Below are 22,659 nucleotides of genomic sequence, written 5' to 3' on the forward strand. Positions count from 1 at the left end.
TAGAATGTCTATAAAATGTCGTTTATATTGAATAAAACTAAACAAGTTTGTACAACGTTTCACACAAAGCTATATGCTATTAACACAAATTCTCTACAATAAGTTCAACAACAAAAACAAAACAATTTAAACGTAACTTTGCAAAAAAAGAGTTTGTCCAAATGGATGGAGCTTACGGGTTAACCGGTGTCCAATAATAGTACCGACGCAAAATGCCGCCAGTGTCAAATAATTTAATTTCAAAACTTCGGAGAGATTCAAATACAGCGAGGACAGCTCAATAATTTTAAGTTTAAAATAACAGGTTATATGGATTATGGCTTTGGTATTTTGAAACTGTGACTAATACTTAAACAGATTTAGTACAATTGTAAACGTTTGAGTTTATATTTATCTATACGTCATCGTTTTTTTATCACGCCATAACGCTATTCGTAATTAGACAAGATATTCCAGAAAATTGCGTAGCTCATTAAGCTGCAGTAGAGAGCCACTGCAATCCAGAAGACGATCTTGTCCCTTGGGGACTCCCTGAAGTTGTACTGGAACATCAGGTCCATGGTTAGTCCTGCTATTGCTCCAGCACCCACGTGACACGCGACTGACACATCCCCGTTGATGACAGGGTAAGCAAAGCTTAGCAACACTGCAAATGAATGATATTTCACATGCGATTGGCAGATGATCAGGTTGTTATATTATGTAATGTGCAAAAGTAAATTTTGAACAATTGACCACAAAAATTGTTGCCACAATTTTCACGTGACTAATATAGGTCTGCTTTAGTTTAGTTTTAATGAACCGTATAAATCTCACATACATATTTGAGTTATTATTATATATCACGGGCACGCACGTCGTCAAACCTAAGTTTATTTCTGATATGTTCAGAAATATAGCAGGCTACTTTATAAGTATAAGTTAAACTCAAATACCACTTACCTCCTAGGACAACATAATTCCGGATGCCCATGTTGCCACCGTCCTGTAAAAGTCGAGTGATATATGAGAAGTTAGTCCGCAGCCAGTAAATAGATAACAAAAAAGGAAAAATATAAAGATGCAACTAATTGAGAGCGTTTGAAATATGTCAAAATCAACCTCTTTTGTTGCATATGTCTGTGTCGTGTATGTATACCAGACACAGCTCCTCCGTACTATAGGGGTCAAAAATAAAACAGTTGTTTACAATGCATACATAAGTCTCGTTTTTGTTTCTGTACTCGCAACATTTTAAACACTATTTTTTAATCTTGAACATATCGTTACTGCGGACGTATTAAGGCTGTTGACGGGTACAGTTTAGTCAACCAGAATGCTCTTGTCAATCCATGCAGAAAGTTCAAACAATATAGGCCACAATTTCTCTTTGAATTTGTCATATAAAATATGTGCCCCAATGCACTGCTGTATTGTGGCGTCAGACCCATTGTAGACGCGGGTTAAAAGGAACAGGAAATTTGTTTAGAAAGGATCATTATCGCATCCATTGGTGCAAATTAATAGTATTTCGTACATTTATGTAGTCTATCCCCATCCGACGATCATAGGCAAGCTGAGCGAAAATAAGAGCAATTACTCCTCCGCTGGCACCCACTTGTATCTGATTGGGATCGTACACTGAACTGGCAAGAGATGCTGTAAAACATAACATGTCGTGATGTCCAAGATCGATCTACATAAGTTCAAGTACAACACAAACAACACCGTATGTAAGACCTGATAAAAAAGGGCCATGCTTAACTAATGAAAACAAAAGTAGCTGGGAGTGGGGGTTCCATGCAGGCAATTAAGTGTTTATACCGAGGTAATAATACATTACGTGACCTAATCAAAGCTCACCTCCAAGTACACCCGACATGTAAATGGTTGCGACGCGCAATTCGCCGTGAGACCTCTCTTGGGGTATTCCGCACAAAAGTTGAATTAAAAGGTTACAAACAATGTGGTGGAGTCTGTCACATACAAAAGCACATGGTCGTTGCTTCATGAAGAAAGTGTTTTACCGTATTATGGTGTCAGTCTCCAAATAAACTCAACACCTTACCTTCCATGGAGGAGCATGTATGTGATAAACCTCCAGACTTCGTGTCGTTTAGATGGGTCGAATGCTAGAGGGCTTTGAGATATTTTTGGGTATAAATTTGTCCACTCACCAAGCGAGGCACCATAGTAGATGTAAACGATTAACTGCAATGTGAAGAGAAAATAACAGAAATTCTTTTCGTAACTTTACGCGGGATCAAGTTATTTTTAATCCCATTTTATGACAATACGGAGTTTCCGGACTTGTAGGCGAACGATTTGTACATATATCTTATATAAATTAGTTGAATGATTTTACCTCAGTTTTTATATACGCGAGTGTTATATGTCTTGCACCGTCAGTGGTTTTGCATTAAATGAAATTACACCAATGAAGGTTGCAGTTAGTGCTAAAATTACAATAATTACAACACTGTGGCGACCGCACTGCTTGAAGCGTGCATTGCCTTTATGAAAGTGCGTTGTGTGTAGCTCGCTCTTTCTCTACCACACAATTTCTTGGATAAAGCTTCAACCGCTTTAACGCGTTCTTATCAATACAAGATCACTATTTCTCTGAATAACAAGAAAGTGTTGTTACCTCAGCCAAAATGACGAGGGGTATGAACCACGAACGATGATTAGTGATGATGTCCGGCATATTACTTTTCACTTACAGTGTTGAGTGGCAGAAGAAATTCCACCACAAACGTTGTGTAAAGTTTTGTTTAGAGCTGCGTTCTCAAGCAGATGATCCAACCCTTGATACAGAGTGAAGATTCAGTCAAAAAATATGAGAAAACACACAAAGCTAACGAAATAATAAGCCACGCATTTTTTTCACATGAATTCTGGAACACATTTGCAAAACCAAGCATCTGGCGCAGGAGCCCCTCACTCTAACGTTAAATATATGATTGCAGGCTAATAATTTATAATTAAAAGTCCTAAGGAAGTTATAAGTATTTTTAAAAGATGAAATATCGTAAATAAAAAATCTACATTATCTCCTTTCAACTGACTAAATGTTTGCCAATACAGTAGCTGTCATGCCCTGGGCCTACACAGGTTAACTAACAACTGCTACTTCTATGTCCAAACCTGAATTTCGTGGAAATAAGATACGACCATATATACAAAAGTCTACCCGGATGTTTAGCAATGTATTTCTTACTAACACGAAACAAAAGGCAACTGAATATCTTCAGGTTTACAGTGAATTCAAATAAAGATAGGATTACATTGTCGACATTGCAACACTACTTTTGCTCACGTCCCGTGAATTTGTTTTGAATATTCGACGTACAAGCCGACGATGCAAACACCACAGCATTACATTTTTGATGTTTGTATTCACATAAATCCCAGTAAAGATGCCTTAAAAGCATTGAGAGTCAACACAACAAAATATTTTTTATCACGTCGTCGCGCAAGTTGTAATTATAGCCATAAGATATTCCATAAAATTGCGTAGCTCATTAAGCTGCAGTATAGACCGCCACTGCAATCCAGAAAACGATCTTGCCCCTTAGGGACTCCCTGTAGTTGTACCGGAACATCAGCCCCATGGTTAATCCTGTTATTGTTCCACCCATGTGACCCGCGACTGGCACATGGTCTTTTGAAAGCTGGTTGTTGCCAAAGTAACCAAAGGTATCCAACACTGCAAATAATGTTACTTCACATTTAGTTGGCACATGGTGGGGTAGTATCAAATTATATTTCACACTGTGCAAAAGTAATGTTTGTCGTCACAATTACATGACTTATATAGTCCAGCTTTAGTTTCATTTTATTGAACCTCACTTACAACGTCGAGTGAATATCAATATCGACCTCATACCTAAGTTTATTTCTGACATGTTCAACCATATATGGTAGATTGCTTTATTAGTATTTGTTGAACTGAAATACTACTTACACAGCAGAACAGCAAAGATCAGCCTGACCACGAAGAAACCTCTCTGCCAAAGTCGAGAAATATTTATGAAGTTAGTCCGCAACCAATAAATATACAAGCATTTTGAATCCAGGGACTGTACCAGACAACACCCTTCCGGACGTGGTCGCCCAAAAGGAAACAGTTGTTCACACTGCATGGATAAATTTAGTGTTTTTAGGCACCATTATCTTAACTTGAACGGTTATCTGTCCCCATATCGTTACTACTAACATATGACCCATGCTCTACTCAAACGCTAAACCCGTGCAGTAAGTTTAAAACAATATATAGGCTAAGATAGCTCAGTGGATTTGTAACCAAATAAAATCTGTGCACACTATGTACTGCGTGGTCTACAACGCGGCGGGACAAATATAACAGCAAAGAGTTCGGAAAGAGATAATTGTGAGGAATATCGCTGCAAATTATCAGTAATTCGTACGTTTGTATTGTATATGTCCAACTGAACATCATAATAGCAGCGTACACTCCTCCGCTGGCACCCACTAGTGGTAGATTATGACCTGACTGACTTTTTCGGACTGACTGACTGACTTTTGCGTACTTCGAAAAAGAAGAGTTTCCATGTTTCATATTTTGTACGCAGTGACTTCAATGACGTCGAACACACATTAACAGTCCATCCACGAAACAAACAAAAAGAGAAAATAAGGAAACGCAATTATTAAAAGTGACAACAAGGTAATACAAAAGGTGACAATATGCATGGCGGCATAAATGCTAGCCTGACGGATATTTCTGCGTGGGCGAAGACGAGTGGGAAGAAAGTTAACATTTCCACGTAATTTGTTATTTGAGCTTTAGGTAACTCGTTTCTTTATGAGTCGAACGGACAGCGAAAGAATTTGCCCATGGCTTGGCTTTGGTGCATGGAAATATATAGTCGGGACCCTGCCGTCTTCGCCTTAAATTTGGTTGGTGACCTTAATGATAGTGCATGGGCATTATATGGCATGTGAAACTTCATTTTTTTCGTCAATACCCATGATCACATAGCGCAAGAACACTTGGTCCCAACACTGAACTGTAATTTCCCGCCAAACATATGTGAGAGAGAGAGGCGAGAAAAAGGCGAGCCTTACCTGACTTGTCTACGTAAGTGTTTTTTCCAATGTTTTGCAGTTTTACACAGTCAAAATGTTGCGTGTCGCGTGTCGCCTGTCTTTTCCATCGTTTTACGCCGCCTAAAATACGAGTATTCGACATGCTTTTAAGAGTAGTTTATTGGCAAACATGTGTTTTAGCAAGTGAAATGAATACATTTATATTAAACGCAGAAAATGAAACTTTTTTTTATTCACAAAGATTTTGACACAAATGGCTCATTAGCTCATCTGCAATTTGGCCACCGGTTCCTTCAACTCCCTCAATTTCATCTTTAATGACAAATATATGTTCTTTTTCTCCAGCAATGTCAAGAAGTTCCTGCATATCAGCTTCTTCGTCGCTCTTTGCGTGTTTCAAAAATACTGCATAGATCTACACACAAACTTGGCCAATTGAAATAGGCCACCGCGCGTGTATCTGTTTGTTATGCAAATTTTGCTTGTTTTCAACACTTACAATAACACCATCGTCACGGAGGGCTTTCGCAGCCACTTTGACGTCATCGTCGGATTTCTTGTCAGTAACCAATATTATAACGTCAGCATGTGCAAGATCCCAATGTCCTTTCCCAAACGCGTGGTCGCGAAGATATCGAAGCGCCAAACCGGTGTTGACTATTCCCTTATCTGACAGAATAAATAAATAAAAACAGAAATGGGCAAATATAAGTTTGCGAAAATATTGTTTTAAGTTACAAAAAAACGATTATACAGCATGAAATATTTTACATGGGAAACTGAAGCACTCGTTAAAAAGTACAAACGCTTGTATTACATACATGGCGGAAGAAATCGCAGTCCCTGTGTAAGTTTTCTGAAATCAACATCTTGCCAATCCAATGTCAAGTTCAAGGTTACGCCAGGGTGAACCGTGTCACTATAAATAATTCTACCCAAGCGAAAAGTCTCCTTGCTTGCCTCTCTTTGCCTAAACAAATTGATGGCATTTTCTTTATTGGCTTTTTGCAACTTATTACTATAAGACGGCACTTCTTGCAAAAATGATTGTTATTTTAGCGCTCCAGTTGCTATGCAGCAGCCTTCATCAGGATGTAAAGATTTTTTTTACAAAACAAGAAAAATGTTTGTACTTCATAAATGTGCTGAACAATGTCCTCTCTACCATTGATTGATCCTCTCGTATCTGTCTGGTGATAGCCCACATTAGGTCAAACGGAACGTATGGAGGACATGGTCCTGATTGACATAAATTTACGCTCAATTTTTATATCATCCCAGCATGTCTGACTCATACAACTCACTTGTACAGCATGGAGGTTTGGGTGTCCATTGTCCATCACCCATGCACTGGGACGTTCTTGTGTGATATGGGTTCAGAGAATATCCTGGCTCTGTGCAGCTGTACAGACATTTTGAACCAAGACGGTTCCGGTTGGTGCATGTCACGTGACCGTGTTGTAATGAAGGTCGCTGCTGAGGACACTTTGGCGACGCGATTTCAGCTTTCAGACAAAAGAAAGAAAGCGAAGTTTCGAACACATGCAATTACGCTGTGAATTAAATGCGCCAGCACACCTTGACATGTGTCCCCGCGGTTACAAGCGTCTTTTCCACAGCAGCAAGTACACACAGATGATCGATGCTGTTCGTTGCACTGGTTCCTTCCTCCGTATTTATCCCAGTTCTTAACAACATAAAATTCACGAATGTCTGTAAATTAATTGTTAAAAGGAAAAAATCACCTGTTCTCTATCATTCCAACAAGAATCTCGTTGTTTGCATTGCTTTTGAATTTGGTAAGTCGACATGTATCTTCGGACTATTGTAGTGCAGATGTCCTGCGTAGAACTTAAATACTGACATTTCAATCGTTTGTTTGAAAACACACAAATGCTTAAAAATTTAATACCGTTTAATGGAAGCTGGTGTTATGATTTGCAAGCCCAAGGAAAAGATACATATAATGATGCAATAGGCAAAGATAGATTTTAAACAAACCTCCTTAGAAGGACATGACATCAGTTGTCCTTCTCGCATGCACTCATCGTGGCTTCTTGCAGAACACTGCCAGCATTCCAAACCTACACACAAAAATTGCCAATCACTCCATTATTCGTTTCCACAAATGCTTGTTGTGGAATTTGGAACTGTTTTACTCTGATCAATAAACCAACGATATATTTTTTATATTTGATACGAAATTAAAGCGCAGCATCCACTAAAAATGTTGTAAATTGGTTGCTCTGCATACATTACCTTGCACTATCAGGACGACATTGATTAACAGTAAGAGTAGAGAATTTGTCAAGTTCATCCTTCTGCAATGCTCAAGATGCAACGAACACATTTACACGCTTTCATACGAAATCTTCAAGCCCTGCGGGTACAATTCTAACTTTCTCTCATTATTTAGACAAAATTATTCTCCCTCAAGCAAAGCTCCGAGGCAAAGTAGGTTCGTCTCAACGAATTTTATTTCAACAAATTCGAGGTTGATTTTTATCTGCATTTAAGTAGACAAATTGCAAGCATGGAAAATAACACAGGATTGAGAAATGTAATTCGTTAGTTTGCACTGTGATGGTAGCTTTTGTTTTGTTTGAAATGTTTCAATAACATTGCAGGTTGATCACTGCCTTCCCCTCCTTCAGTTTGTGGTCGACACATCATCATGCCAACACAGTAACTTTGTCATTTGTTGTTTTAAATATCATGTTTGAAGTAATTGACGTACACCAGTAAACACGTCTTTAAAGAATGAGAGCCAGCCCAAATTTCAAAAAAGTGTTGACAAACTTACACAATGTTACATGGTGACATCACCAAAACTCAAAAATTATCTTTTTTCGACGATTTTATGAAATGTTCCTACATGACTTGGATTTTCATGCTGTCGTAAGCAGTTTGGGAAAAATGTCACTCACTCGTTCGGCAGTTCGTGCAAACTAACTATCTTGCAATTCTTCGCAGTGCATCATGTAAACTGCCATGGACACATTAAGCTACGAAAGTATTATTGTTTCTTGTTAGATTATTGTGTCTGTGAAAGATTGGAAAAATCACTGCATTTTACCACACCAGGGCACGAACTGATGCTGTCCTAAATCCCAATCATGGTTTGTAATCGAGTGTTGTCGCAAAGCCTGGTTATCATTTTTTGTTTTTGCCACATTGGTATTTGAATCCAGGTAATTTTGGCCCCAAATCCCGATTAGGTTTTGGGCTTTGTACATGTGTCGGGTGCCTTGGGAATGTGGCCAATTGACGCTTAACTCGGTTATCACTACCCATAAAATTTCCCAAAAATCTGGCGAAACAATTAACCACAGCACAGCGTTTATTGAAAAACTAGAAAGCGTCTTAGAGCAATTGCCAGAACGTCTATAAAAAGGTCGTCATTATCGTAATGCTTGAGATATATGAAGTGTTAGATTATAAATGAAACTTGCTATGTAATTGAATGAAATTGAAACAAGGGTGCACAACGTTGCACACAAAGCTGTGATACACATTTGGGGCAGTAGCAGTAGAAGATGGGGTTGAACTCGATTCGGGCCGCAAATCATTGGTATAGCGAATTAGGAAGTTAAAAAGTTCTAGTGCATGACATACTGAGAAGTTTGACTTGTGAATTTCCGACATGAAAAAGTTCGTTGTAAAAACTGTCGACGGACAATAAAACGCGGTAAGTGGAACAATAGTAGATAAAAAATGAAAAAACTCAAAATTCTATCAGCACAAATCCTCTCGAAACAGTTACAAAAACTTTAAATGTAACTTTTTCAATTAGCAGTTTGCCATAATGGATTGGGCTTACGGGTGTACTCAATGTCCTATAATAGTGCTAATGCAAAATGACAAACAATTTGATGAGAAATTTGAAAATGCAGACGAGGCTGTCGAATAATTTTGAATTTTAAAGAACAGCAGTGGTGGATTATGGATTAGATAGTTTGTTAACTCTGATGAGTACATAAACTTGACAAAATTAGTACAATTATAAACCTTTAAGTTCATATATACGCAATGGCTTGCGCAACGTAACCAACATGGCGTAAGTCCATCTCCAGCCCCAGCACGACATACGTCATAATCTATTCACTACGTCATCACGCTACTTATAATACGGCCAGAAGATATTCCAGAAAATCGCGAAAATCATAAAGGCGCAGTAGACAGCCACTGCAATCCAGAAGACGATCTTGTCCCTTAGGGACTTCTTGAAGTTGTATAGAACCATTAGCCCCATGGTAAGACCAGCTATTGCCCCGGCCACGTGGGCCACGAATGACACACGAGCTCCTGAAGATGTTGTCTGGAAACGTCGGTAGATGGAATATCCGAAATCGCCGCACACTGCGAATTTAAATTCATATGTTTATTAGGTGGCTTGGTTGAATCAACCCATAGCTTTCACTTGGGCTAAACTTTAAAGATTGACAAAAATTTTCGCCTGACATAAGAACTAGTTGATTTTTAAACTTTTCAAACACATCACAGAGCCACTAGAAAGAGTAATGCATCTTATTACGTTGCAGATTAGGTGAAAAGAAATTTAAATAAATGCGTTAAAAAACATTATTTGGGGCTTAGAAAGGAAAAGCCGTATGTCAACCCAAGTATTCTCATTAAGGTTCCCAACAAATCTAAAGCAATCATGTCTGCTGTATTGGTATAATTCGAATCAAAAGTTCACTTACAAACTAGGACAACAAAGAGCGTCCTCAATAAACTTGAAAGCTTGTGCATGACGTCACCGTTCTGTAAATAAAAGTAATCTTAGTCGGCAACCGGTGCAATGAAAAACCTTTTAAAACACCAAAATGTTACAATGTAAATGTGTACCGTCTATGACGCACTCTCATACCAAACACTTACGCCCACGCCTTAACTGCAAACATTAAAAGGTTGCTTAGTAAATTAGTAATTAAGGAGATCCTCCTGTGTGTCTGTTGTTCAGAAGAATATTTTAAAGCAAACCAACGTGCGTATTAAATGTTAACTACGTGCGTATAAAATTAAATTACAATTTGGTTTGTAAGTTAACCAATGCTTACCAGAATAACATTAGCAAGCTGGGCGCTGAAAAGCGCGTAAACGCCTCCGCTGGCGCCCACTAGCGGCGTGTAGGGATCGAACACTGAACTGGCAAGAGAACCTACAAAACATAATATTTCCTGATATGAATAGGCTCCACTTTTGGCACAAACAGTCAATACTTGCAATAATTAAAAGGTTACTGGATCGTGTATTTTGTATGCTGGTGCAGCGAAATTTCATATGTGTCAATTTATCAATCGTTAGTTCTCCTTTAACTTACCGCCAATTACACCCGCCATATAGATGGCGCCAACGCGCAATCCGCCATGAACCATCTCTAAGGGAATTCCCAGCAACAGTTGTATAAGGAGATTGAAGAGAATGTGTTCTAGCCTGCCACATACATAAACTCACAGTCACTAGAGAGTCAAAAGAAACACTTTGCTGCAAGATTAACCCAAAACGATAGGGGTTTTTACCAAACAGTTATACAACGCAGAAACAAAACAAGTCATTGTATGCCAAGGCATGATCTTTTCAATATAAAGGCTTGGCGATGTTAGTGATTATATGTTGATCATAAGGTAACGGTGGAATTGCAGTCAGGCTGGATTAGAGCTGCTTCCTCTTGATATTTATACACATTCGTGTATTTTCTGAAAATCTGACTCACCGAACAAAACTACACAACTTACCCTGCGTGGAGGAGCATGTAAGTGAAGAATCTCCAGGCTTCCTCTCGTTTATATGGGTCGAATATGAGTGGACTTTGGAGGATGTCGGGATGGTAAGTCAACCACTCACCAAGTGTCGCACCATAGTAGATGTAAACGATCAACTGAAACGTGAAAAAAGTGTGGTTGAAAAACACTCTCGGCACGTATGTTCGGCAGGTATTTATGAGTTCAGCTTACGTGAAACCCGAAAGCTTTTACAGCCTGTTTGAATATGATTGGGTCAAGCAAACCAATAGTCAATATATTTCCTGCTAATAATTAGACTAATCAAGTTTCATGTTAACCGCATACAGTAGTTCAACATTTATGTATTACCTCAGCCAAACTGACAAGGATCATGAACATGGGCGGAGGTCTACAGTTATAATGTTCGTAGTAATAATCCTTGTCATCTTCCTTGGTGAGGACGAAGTCCCCAACAAAGTGAACTCCTCGCTTAAAGTTTGTGAGATCCTCCTCTCTGATTCCCGTCCTCTTCGCCACCACTTTTGCGTCCTCCTGATCCTGGAAAAGTAAATGTGATATGTGGAGTTGTAGCTGCTATTAGACAAGTTACAGGAAGGGTGCACAACAAAGGGTATTTGGAACGCCCTTGGTTGGAAATTGGTGAACATGTTATATTTGTTATGTTCGCCGTATGCTTTGTTATATAATAAATGTTTTCATATCATGCTATGAAGCTCCTAACAAGCAAGAAGTAAGATTGAAATACCGTTATTACTTTAACAGTAATCGGTGGGACACGCGATCAGATAACAAATATTTTGACACACAAACTTATGTGAGTAGTGCAACCCTGCCTTACAGCTACTATGAAGAGCGTCAGACGTGACATAATATTGCTGGTTGCTTTTGTTTTCACCACGAAAGCTTCAACTGCTACACAATGTACCTCCACACAAGCATTGGGCGAAGTTTGGTTTAAGTCGTGTGCTATGATCTGTACTTGTGCAGTGTTACTGGGAAACAACCAAAGGCAATTCAGTTATGCTGATATTTCTCATTTGAAGCGACGTGTATTCCAAACAAGACCTTTTTTAAAGTTTGAGCCTAGATCTGGCTCACGCAGACGTTGCAGTATGATATATCAAATAGGCAATACAAATGGAAGTGTGTTGAACACGCAACTTTTTCTATCATGAACACAAAGCGCCAAACTAAAACAACGCCACCCATGTCAAAGGTTCAACGGAAGGCCTTTGTCGTACGTATTGACGCGGGGCATAATAAACATGGCCTCCTGTTTACCCCATTCCAGTCGGCCTTGAATATGTATTGGTATAAGTTGGGTTTTTCTAGCTCTTTTTCCCTTTACCAAGTGCCAGTGTGAAAGCAGAAACCCGGTTATAAATGTAGACAATTCAAGATGTAACCTATGCAAAAACCTTCCCTTCAATCACATGCACGTAGTTTGCAACACATTTCCATCCATGGCATGAGGAACACGCTTCGTATGTTTGCTATCAAATATTTGTTTACGCTGTGCTGCATATGAGCAGTTTAGCTCACCAAACCATGATATGGATAAACCCGTCTCCCGTCACGGACAAGGCGTTAAAAGATTCCAAACTTATAGCTAAACGCACTGTTCACAAAACTTGGGCATCGTTGGGAATATTATGTGACTGCTCTCAATTCCGCATAAGAAACAAGGTTTGGCCAAATAGTATTCAGATTAGATGTACAGTAAAGTTTGCACACAAGGAATAATAAGGCAAAGATTATCTTTTTAATTTAAATAGGACTGCTCTATATTATCTTACTTTATTGTTCCGACGGTTAGTCTTCTACACAGCAAAACTTTATAAGGGTTAATTGACCTTTTAATCAAACAAACTTATTTCCAGACCAGTACGAAATAGGAAATGTGTCGCGGGATGTTTTCGTGCGAAACGGCGGTCGACCCGAGCATATCGTATTACATTGTTTGTATAAAATTCACCTTCTAATATTTCGACACACAGCTAGGTGTGGCGTAATGTGTTGTACTATCTTAAATTTTGCTTACTTCGGGAATTGTTTTTGAATGATTCGCGCATAAACCGTTGGCGCAAACAACACCGCATTGTTTAGGGATGCGAGACTCTGTGGAGCAATAAACAAGGGAAAGGCTAACATAAGTTTTGGACAAATGTAATCGTAATCTTACACAAGCATCAAGCATCACATTTGAACATCTTGACTCGATCACTGTACCGAATAATTGCACAGTCTTACCAATCTGACCAATTCCTCTTTTGTGATATAACCGTCCTTGTTCTTGTCAGCATACTGGAGCAGTTTTCTGATGGTTGCCTCTGATAATGAGGTTCGGTAAGTTTCAACGATGTCCTCAAATTTGTTGACGGGAATTCGTCCGTCACTTCCGGTGTGCTGTGATACGATATTTACATTGAGAAAGGGCTGACAATTTTACACTGGTAGATTAAAAGAGTCTTTACTTTATACAAACAAAGACTATGTAAGGCACTAGCCGAGACAATCATTATAGCCTAATCCAAATATTTCTAAAATATAACACAACCCAGATCCTTGCAATGTGCGGTTTACGTATTTCTTAGTAGAAAGTTGTAGCAACAAAAAACAAGGGTTTGTTGAACGGAAAATACACTGAGAAGAGAAGTCATGTTCAAAGGTTCTTATATTCCATTCAATATTCACTGCTCATACGAACCACGCGCAATCTATTGTTTCTACGTTCACCTATACAACGAAACCGAAAAAGGACTTTACTCCCGTGGTATGTGACGTAATTCGACAGAACCTTTTTAGTTCAGGACTCGGGCAAGGCAGAAAAGTAATAGCCAGTGACACTTTACATAGATATAATGGGACACAATGAGGTAAGTTCACACATCCGGAACTACAAGCGGTTCAATTCGAGGTCATTTAACCTACGACCTTTCATTGTATTCATCATCTATGTTCGTTAGGCGGCAAAGAAGTTCCCTTTCTCCAATTTTTTGTGCGTGAAACGTATGTAAAGACTCTAAAAACTTAATTCCAAAATATGCGATGAGCAATACGAATTTCATTGTTGTCATTTTGATTTGCGAAAACATTAACAAACGTACTGAAACCACAACGGCATGTAATACAGCTTAAAATCTGTAAACCAGAATGCACAGGGATGTACGCAGTTCGTTTAGGTGTCGTTCGCCGGCCCACGTTCGCTAACATGGTATAAATTATTGAACAGAAACCTTCAATATTTTAGAAGGCTGCTTTTCCTAACTGTGTCATGGTTACAATGTTTCGCAGTGGTTTATTTGAACTGCCATCTGCAGTGATCAACTTGTAGGTGACTGTTTTCGCCCGTCGCTTATCAGTAGAACTGGAGCGGAGGACTACAGAAGGCGAGAGGTGGCACTTTTACGTAATTGACATAATCAATACAACAAAGACTGGGCTGTTACGAGATGCTTTGATCAGTGGTTGACAGTTAAGTCACTGCAACCATTTGCGCGGCCTGGTTTACACCGAACAGTAGTAACACTCAAACCGATTTTGTTACGCCTGCGGCCGAGTTAATGTTTATGTAAACCCGCGAATTAATCGCTCTGATTCTTGGTATCCATAAAACGAGGCAGAACGTCCAGTAGTTTGCATGCTACCTGCGATGGTTGGTAAAAATGTACGAACTAATCTCGTGTAAGAAAGTTTCGAACTGCCCCAGAAAGCTCAAACTCAAAAGAGTTTTGATTGTGTCTGTACCAATAATAAATATATTTAAGCGCTTTGGGTTCTATTTGTGAAATTTTTAAACATTATGCATCTAAAGCGTATTAATTACTATGTTTGGAGAAATTTAACAAGCAACACGATATACAACAAGCGCTGTAAAGGAAATGCAAAAAAGTGATGTAAAAACGAAACATGGTAAACGTACCTTATCGAATATCCACGTAATATCCTGCAACAAACATAAAATAAATTAGAAAACCGCATTTTAAACCACAAATTTATCTACAACGTGAAGCGGTTACAAACACCTAATTTGGAAAATTACAACAACACACCGACAAATGATTGGTGGAAATATCATCACGCGCTTACCCTCGGTTTCGGATTCATTTCAATGTCTTCCGTCATCTTGACAGCTGTATTTCCGTTAATCCAAGCACCTCAGCGAAATTGTTAACTAGTGGAACTGACACGAGACAACCTACAAACAACAAGGAAAATTCGCTGAATCAAACATCACCTGATCCCATTCGGTCACACAACAACTCAACAAAGGCGACAGCGCGATGAACCGAGTCACGATACAGATTCCGTTGTTTTGTTTAGAAGCGCCAGTAGCCGCGTTTTAAAGAGAAATTGCTTTCCAATTCTGACTCTCCAGGGGCTGCGCAGTTGCTGGGTGCTTAGAGGTTTGGTCATGTATGAAGCGCTAAGTTATACACTCGTTTGTATTCTCTTTACAGTCTTGTATACGTGTATATTTCCCAGTATCAGCAACGGCTATTGCAAACGTCACTTCATTGATACAAGAATCAACTAAATTTCTAGCAGTATATGTGCACAATAGGACAAACTATACCCCATTGGCTCAACTTCAAATTTCCTGTCATATCCCACTACGCTGCACTTGTAACCATCTGGACAAAGAACAACTGCCATTCGAACAAGCAACAGTTTCCTAAATCACTTTGTAACATTTCCAATTCTTGTGAGAGAAAATGTCAAGCGAGCAAGACCGGTCTGACTCGGCTAATATTAGCTTGACGTGACAGCAATACGTTGTTTGCTCTCAATCTTATAGTACAGCGAAGTTGTTCGCTGTGCCCTTGTACACTATGTACAGTTGGTGGAGGACGTAACACGTAATCACAGATTTGTCAAGATAGCTTATTGTTTACAATATATACGTACTTTTACCAGGTATGTAATTAAGAATAGTTTTGTTTTTAAAATGCACGGAACTCTTCAAAGTTACAAGTCCCATCTAACTTTTGCTACGTTATCTTTAAACTGTCCAACATATCGGATTTCTGTAAACTACCGAAATACAGCATGAATGCAAAACCGAAGTGAAGTAATGACAACTTTAACACCTTTCCAAACTTTGCCTGCCGATTTGCCGAATTTATGCCACACATTTTTGGCAACAACTTGTTCCTATGTAACTAGCACCTTATACTTCAGACGAAGCGTCCTCTTCAACATTTCGTGGCAACATTAGGCCTACTCGCCAAACACTCTGGTACTGGAAATTCAACCACAGCGTCTCCCCACAACCCAATTTCACTCGAGCGTAACGCTTTTTTTTCGAATGGCGCAATTACACGTGACGTCACACGTTGAGCTAGACGAGCACAGTTTACCAGAATGGCGCAAGAACTTCCAAACGATGTAGGCTGCGGATAGATAAACACTCGTCCTAATGCAGTAGATCTGTTATTGCGGCTGCTAAACACTATCTCAACTATATAAAAACAATGTTGCCAGTAGTATATTTTGCGCGATCGGCTCATAGTCACCAAAGCAAGGTAAAAAAACAATAGCGTTGCATGTAGAGTATTCAAAGTTATTTGAACCGTTTGTCAACAGCGAACAAACGTTTACGCTGTGATACGCATATTTAATAAAAATCATTCATTTCACTTTGTTTTCAGATGAAGACAAAAAACCTAATCGATTTATCAAGTTAAAACTATTTCGCGACCAAAAAATTCCAACTTTCGAATGTGTATCGTTATCTGGCACTAAAAAAAACAAAAAAAAATGAATATAATTTTACATTTGATCGTAAGGGTATAACTTTAATATTTTGCCAAATATAGTCGCAGCACACGAAAGACAACTACAAAAGTTAAAGGAAAAATTACGCCAAATGCAGACGTGCATAGCAAAATTTTCGTTGCCAATTTTAACATCTGTTCGGTGATTCGAAAAACGCACACTTGACCCACATACAAAGCTAGTCAGCTCACCAAACTTGAAATCTCAATATTTTGTGAATTACTGTTTAAGCGACTTCCCCCAAACATTCAAGAACAGCCAAAAGGACTTTGCAAAGGCAACAAAATATCCAGCACCAGAGTTCGCCATCACACTCCTCATCATCATCGTCGCTGGAGTATTCAGACTCACCTGATATGATGATAAGTTAAAGCAGAATTCTACATAGGTCTATGATATACTGCTATATCTATGATCAAAAATATCTACTTCAAAAGCATTCCATGCATTTAAATCACAAGAGAAACCGGAAAATTGCTGCGCTATTAAATGCGGAAAAAGTTTGTTTGACATCAATAAAGCATAATGTGAACCGCATGCAGGGTAGATATTAATTTTCCTTTAACAGCCACTATCAGTCAACGTATTGCGTGCTGGTTGGACGGGCGATTGGCAACATCTACTCAAAAGAAAAGCTGGATCGGATTAATGACCAGGATATCATGGGTTCAAATCCCAGTTTGGTCAAAAAACATAATGGGTGGCATCGCAAATTTACTTGAAGTCGGTTGTTGTTGTACTACGTTGCTCTTCACTTGTATAGCTGCCGAGTTGGGCGTTTCTGAAGCAAACAAACACGTAATTATCAAGTTATGCTATCGCAAGCAGCCGGGTTTAAAATATGTGAATATTTTGTACAGAACTGATAAATCAAACTCATTAACTAGAGGAATTAGAACATACATCCGTCGTTTGTGAAACAGTGCAGTGACTTATACATTATAACCTACGATAAGGCCTAACATATCGGAAAAGTGGCCGTCTGTCTATAGTTTATATAATTTATTTTATTGACTCCATATTGCTTATATACATCTGACTTACTAAAAGTTTACAAAACATTTTTGATAGTTTATACCTACGAAGGCTTGGTTGATAAATGCGTTATTCTGCTGCATTTCTTGAACATAGGAAACGGGAAGTAAAAATGCCCCTGAACATAAGAGGTTGGAATTAGGAACAAAACCCTGGAAAGTTTGTCAAATGATGCTTACCTTGTGGAGTGTTGTAGAGCACCATATCTTCTGGTTGTGCAACTGTTTAAACGCAAAGTGAGTTTAGTCTACTAAGGGTAAAGATATGTAAAAGAAAACCATTCTAGACAAGTTATTTGGTTAATACTGTATCAAAGGTATACAAAATGGCCAGTTTTAAACTACCACTTTAACCGAGACCATAGCTGGTGGAATTCTGAATGCATTTGTTGGAATACTTTTCTCAAGACGTCACATACCTACAGCAGTTGGATTATTTAAAAAATAAATGGACAGTTTGGTTATTTGCGCGTGTAATAAATAGTCTAAGGGCACGTAACAACACCATTATGTGAACAAACACATTTCAAACCTTGAGGTTGTTGAACTACGGGGTTTTCCTGATGGACGTTTCCTGGTGTTTGTGGAAGGGGCACTATGCAATACAATGTAAAAAAATTATCGCGAGGAATGTAAAATCCAGTGACCATCACTGACAACAGCGGGTATACAACACATACAACCGATCTACCTATGGTTGCGTTCCCGTGAGTCAACTCTTCCCGTTCTGGAACAGGTGGAGGCTCTGCCACAGACAAGATGGTTAGTTCAATGACTTGATTGTTATTAAAATGTTCAGTATGGTTTAAATGGACAGTTTTAACAAGTAAATTAAAAAAGTTATATACATAATTCCTGTGGATTTTCCGGTCGATGACTTACCTCCGGCGACATTTCTGTATGCCGATTCCTCCCTTTCTGGAATAGGTGGTGGGTCTGACATGCACAAGTTGATTAATTCAGTGGTATAGGTTTTTATTGAAGTTGTTGTAAATTGAAGTTATTTAGACTAATTGCCATCTATTGTGTCATAGTGACACGCTGTAATTCTAAGTAATTCTTTCCAAAAATTAAAATTTGGAGCTTTACTTTGTATACCTCAATAGAAATCATAAAAAAGCACGCTGACATAATTTCATGTTCTTTTACATAAAGCAAGGTATCATGTACGAAATAACATTACTGTTTATCAAAACCTTGCCAGGTAACACTAATGGCTTAAACGTCTTACCCTCAGTAAATACATCACCTCCAGCAATATTTACGAACACTTCTTCATCCCTGTTTGGAATAGGCGGAGGAGCTGTTATGGACAAAAAAAAACAAAAAAAGAGGTAAGGGGTCATGTCTGAAATAATATTACACACTCGGACCATCTCGATTACATGAAGTCATCAACTTTGCCACAACCTATGCAAGCTATAGGGAATATATTGTTTACCATAACCTTATCAGGTAATACTTATGGCTCAACCGTCTTACCCTCAGTAAATACATTACCTCCTGCAAAATTTCCGTACACCGATTCTTTCCTGCTTGGTACGGGCGGCGGAACTGTCATGGACAAGATTATTGTTTTTTTTATAATCTTGTTGTTTGACATAAAAATTATCTTTATGGCAATACAAGAAATGTTTGGAAATTCCTTTAGGTTACTTGCTTTAAGCACGGTAATACTTAGGCTGTCAAAACCAAAACCCCAATCGACTCAATCCATCGTTGGATGTGCTTAAATATCTTTTATGCGACTTGCTGCATACCAGCAAAAAGTTTTGATTAAAATACACAATCTACACGTTTGTAACCATGTTTACGCAATTGCTTTGAATTAGTACCACAGTAGCCTGTTGATTACCCGTGGCTTGGTTACTGTAGATCGATCCTACTTTTGTTGGGATGGTTGGGTGCTCAGCTGTTAAAAGTTAAAAGTTTACTAGGATGCGGCACAACTATAACAAGCAAGGTAAACACCGACGTTGGTTATGGAGACCTCTGTATGCATTTCTCCTTCCATACACACTGCTTGGGGATAGAGCAACTTTCGGAAACCGCACTAAAATACAGGAGAGCATTTATTATAAAGAACAAATGAAATCATAGCATTTAGCCAATTCATTAAAATTAAATGAAGTTTATCATGTACTGTAATTGAGCATTGATATTATGTGAAAGTTTTTGGTTGAATCTACGAAACCCACGAAATTGAACCCGATCTTTTTACATTGCGCTGGATGGAATCTAAACAAGTTTTGTAGAACTCTAAACGGACAAAATACCTGAAACCTGACTATCCACAAAATATCACATTTACTATACCTTTATACTGCAGCCACATTTCTATAAACCATAATGGCATTTGCAGAGTGGAACTACTCATGGTTTAAGACTGAATTGTTAAAACCAGCAGCAGTCCAACATGTTTCAGTGACAAAACTGGCAACTTACACAGTCAGTCAAATACTGAAAGCACAGTCGAAGTACTTTACAACATGGGTGAATAGCAAACTGAAGGTCAATTGTTTTTTAACTTAATTGCCTGATACGTGTTGAACGTTCAAATATTGTCGCCCGATAAGGAAAGGTTAAACAGCAGCGAACCGTGCAACGCAGAACAAATAGACATTGATTCATAGCTAAAAGTTAAGATTAGTCATGTGCATTGTGGATTATTTTATTTAGTGTATATGTAAAACGCAAATCATACATACATTTAAACACATACTGTTAATTACCCTTGTTAATTATAAGCTAACACAACCTAAAGCAGGGCTAAAGTGGTAGAAATATAATCGGAAAAAGAGCGTTTCACATGTGAATTTGTCATAGGGCAACGCCGCTCACAAACAAGCACAAGAATAAAGTTTGTGCGTGTAGGTTTTGGTATTGCAGTGAACAGGGAATCGGAAACAAAGTAATTTGATGCAAAAGATCATCTTAAGCTAAATTGACTGACAATGTTTTACTCTTGTAGGTTTTCTGCTACATCCCTAAAAAAACACAAACAATCCCATATTCTCTTCGCATTTTTGATTTGCTCTTTCCTTCTCGCCTGCTTTTCCTCCTCGTCCAATTCTTAAAAACACAATAATAAAACTTTAAACGACTTTTCAGGACTCTTAGAGCGAAGCGGGTTACTATGTGGGTGAAGAAACACTTTGCAAGCCGCATTTATTTTGTTAGACTCAAAATGATGTGTTGTTGTTGTTGTTGAGTAATCATTAAATGCAAAATTAAACAAAAATTTCACCACGGAATTAAATGTGTTCATGTCATTGTATTAAAGGTATTTGCTTACTGCTACAATAAAAATGGTTTAGCGGTTTATGAAGCAGATTTGTCTGTGTTGAAAACGGCGAATGCAAACAGTACAGAGTGAATAATTAGTTTGGTAACAATTTAATTAGTTTGGCATTATCATAGCGTTTTGTTTGTTTCGTTTTCTGGAATGAATGTGTTGGAAACCAATGTTCCTGTTACACTATTATTTTCAATTTTAGAATAAAAAATCTGTATGTACCTGACTCGGAATATTCTTCAATCACTTGTTTCCTTCTCTTTTTGGGTGACTTTTTTTCTATTGATAAATTAAGTAATGTAAAATATATAGTGTATTACAAAAATGTGTGGTCTTGGATCTTACTTTTCTGTCGCCTAACGACAACTTCTTCATATTCATCTGAGTCCTCACTTTCGCTTTCGGAGTCAATGTCATTGTCATTGTTTATGTACATAGGATTTCTCGCTGTATGAAAAGGAAGACCTGCGTTAGTTTTAATTTAACTATTTGATTCGAAAACCACACTAGGAGCAAGAATACAATAGAAGGTTTTTTTTTAACTGTTGTATTTATTACCTGCAGAAAAGTTTCCGTAAATGTTTTCTTGTTGGGCGGTATATGAGTATGGCTCTGTGGAAGCAAACACAACAAGGGGTTTTATCATACAGAGTTTAAACCTAATATTACAAGTATTTTTGTAAAACAGCTTTACCGTCATTATAATTTTTTTTAATAGTGTGATGACTGTTCAGTTAAATTTATTGTTTAAACGCACTGATTGTAGTTCACACGACAGGAGATGCATTTTATGAAATAATGTTAGCGAATTCACGGTATTGCTACATATTCGAAAAAGTTTGTTGTTTTTCAAATGTTCAACACACATATAGCTACTGCCTTCACCTGGTATACGTTCCTCAATAGAGTCGTAAGGTGATAAAAAAAATTTCTACAAGGAAGTTAATCGATGCGAATACTGTATATATAAAGGTTAAAAATTTAACATTTCCATGTTTGGCATTCCTTACCAGCTCCTCCATGGCTCCTACCTTCTTTCATTCGTGCTCCTTTATTCGTCGAAAAACGAGAGATAATAAATGTTTAAAATTTTATCACACAACATTGAAAGTTGATGTTAGGTCTTACGCTTAGGTTGTTCAACCACTGGGTGCGATGTTGCATTGGAACCCTGGCCTGCGGTGACGACATAGGATCCTAAAAGTGCCAACTTTACAAACCAGGTAGCTTCGTAACGAAAATTGTCATATTTACCGTCTTGATTTTGACAAACCACGAGATATCCATTTTCAGGTATTGTTAGAGCTTGAGTGGGACCTGGAAAATCAGAGTGATTATTAATATTTAGGAAAATAATCCTTGTTTGTAGGGTTCAAGGAAAAAAGCTATAAAGACCATATGAATCAACCTGTTCTGACAACTGTTTGTCAAACCTTGAAAAAATGCATTATTATGGGCACATATATGTCCCCTCAGTGCTTGAAATATTACGCAACGTTAACAAATACTGTTGTTATTGATTTGTTCTCGGTCAGTGTTCGTAATAATTTCGAACCAAGTATGTTGTTCATTACTGACGAAATGGCTGCCACATTGTTACCGCTTTGTGCAGTTGAAGTATTGACGAGGATAGGACCTACAAATAATAACAACAATTTAGTAGAACATTTACAGGAACAAAACCGCAGCAATTATTACCTTCTGTTGTCTGGTGGACGACCAAGTTACTTGGGTTGACTGGGGATCCAGCAGG

The 22,659-nt window shown here is 38.2% G+C and overlaps 3 protein-coding genes across 3 annotated transcripts; all 3 read right to left on the minus strand.

Annotated features, from left to right (window-relative positions):
* On the minus strand, positions 1-2,783 carry LOC145906546 (rhomboid-related protein 2-like). The gene is made up of 6 exons (XM_082993977.1): positions 2,627-2,783; positions 2,048-2,190; positions 1,843-1,955; positions 1,517-1,638; positions 943-985; positions 1-646 (listed from the first exon to the last, which is right to left on the minus strand). Exons 1-6 carry the CDS (start codon positions 2,684-2,686, stop codon positions 429-431), a joined length of 699 nt encoding a protein of 232 aa, XP_082850103.1. The 5' UTR covers positions 2,687-2,783; the 3' UTR covers positions 1-428.
* A 2,498-nt stretch (positions 2,784-5,281) lies between these two features.
* On the minus strand, positions 5,282-7,461 carry LOC145907254 (uncharacterized). Its single transcript, XM_082994682.1, has 9 exons — positions 7,452-7,461; positions 7,054-7,136; positions 6,798-6,893; positions 6,631-6,739; positions 6,357-6,557; positions 6,186-6,291; positions 5,874-6,022; positions 5,552-5,721; positions 5,282-5,467 (listed from the first exon to the last, which is right to left on the minus strand). The coding sequence occupies exons 1-9, from the start codon at positions 7,459-7,461 to the stop codon at positions 5,282-5,284; spliced, it is 1,110 nt and encodes a 369-aa protein (XP_082850808.1).
* A 919-nt stretch (positions 7,462-8,380) lies between these two features.
* Positions 8,381-14,999, minus strand: LOC145905469 (rhomboid-related protein 2-like). Its single transcript, XM_082992679.1, has 9 exons — positions 14,889-14,999; positions 14,722-14,745; positions 13,050-13,205; positions 11,148-11,336; positions 10,791-10,933; positions 10,376-10,488; positions 10,113-10,213; positions 9,756-9,816; positions 8,381-9,411 (listed from the first exon to the last, which is right to left on the minus strand). Exons 1-9 carry the CDS (start codon positions 14,922-14,924, stop codon positions 9,170-9,172), a joined length of 1,065 nt encoding a protein of 354 aa, XP_082848805.1. The 5' UTR covers positions 14,925-14,999; the 3' UTR covers positions 8,381-9,169.
* Between the last annotated feature and the right edge of the window lie 7,660 nt (positions 15,000-22,659).

Source organism: Ascidia mentula, chromosome 6 (assembly GCF_947561715.1).
Source record: "Ascidia mentula chromosome 6, kaAscMent1.1, whole genome shotgun sequence".
Lineage (NCBI taxonomy): Eukaryota > Metazoa > Chordata > Ascidiacea > Phlebobranchia > Ascidiidae > Ascidia > Ascidia mentula.

Coding starts and splice junctions, on each gene's coding strand:
- LOC145906546 (XM_082993977.1), bottom strand. CDS start 2,686: ATGCCGGACATCATCACTAATCATCGTTCGTGGTTCATACCCCTCGTC. Junction 1,639..1,842: donor CATGTCGGGTGTACTTGGAG/GTGAGCTTTGAT, acceptor TATGTTTTACAG/CATCTCTTGCCAGTTCAGTG. Junction 647..942: donor GAATTATGTTGTCCTAGGAG/GTAAGTGGTATT, acceptor ATTCATTTGCAG/TGTTGCTAAGCTTTGCTTAC.
- LOC145907254 (XM_082994682.1), bottom strand. Junction 6,292..6,356: donor CAAACCTCCATGCTGTACAA/GTGAGTTGTATG, acceptor TATGTCAATCAG/GACCATGTCCTCCATACGTT. Junction 5,468..5,551: donor TCCGTGACGATGGTGTTATT/GTAAGTGTTGAA, acceptor GTTTGTGTGTAG/ATCTATGCAGTATTTTTGAA.
- LOC145905469 (XM_082992679.1), bottom strand. CDS start 14,924: ATGACGGAAGACATTGAAATGAATCCGAAACCGAGG. Junction 11,337..13,049: donor AAGAGGAATTGGTCAGATTG/GTAAGACTGTGC, acceptor TTACTTTTCCAG/GATCAGGAGGACGCAAAAGT. Junction 10,214..10,375: donor TATGGCGGGTGTAATTGGCG/GTAAGTTAAAGG, acceptor TATGTTTTGTAG/GTTCTCTTGCCAGTTCAGTG.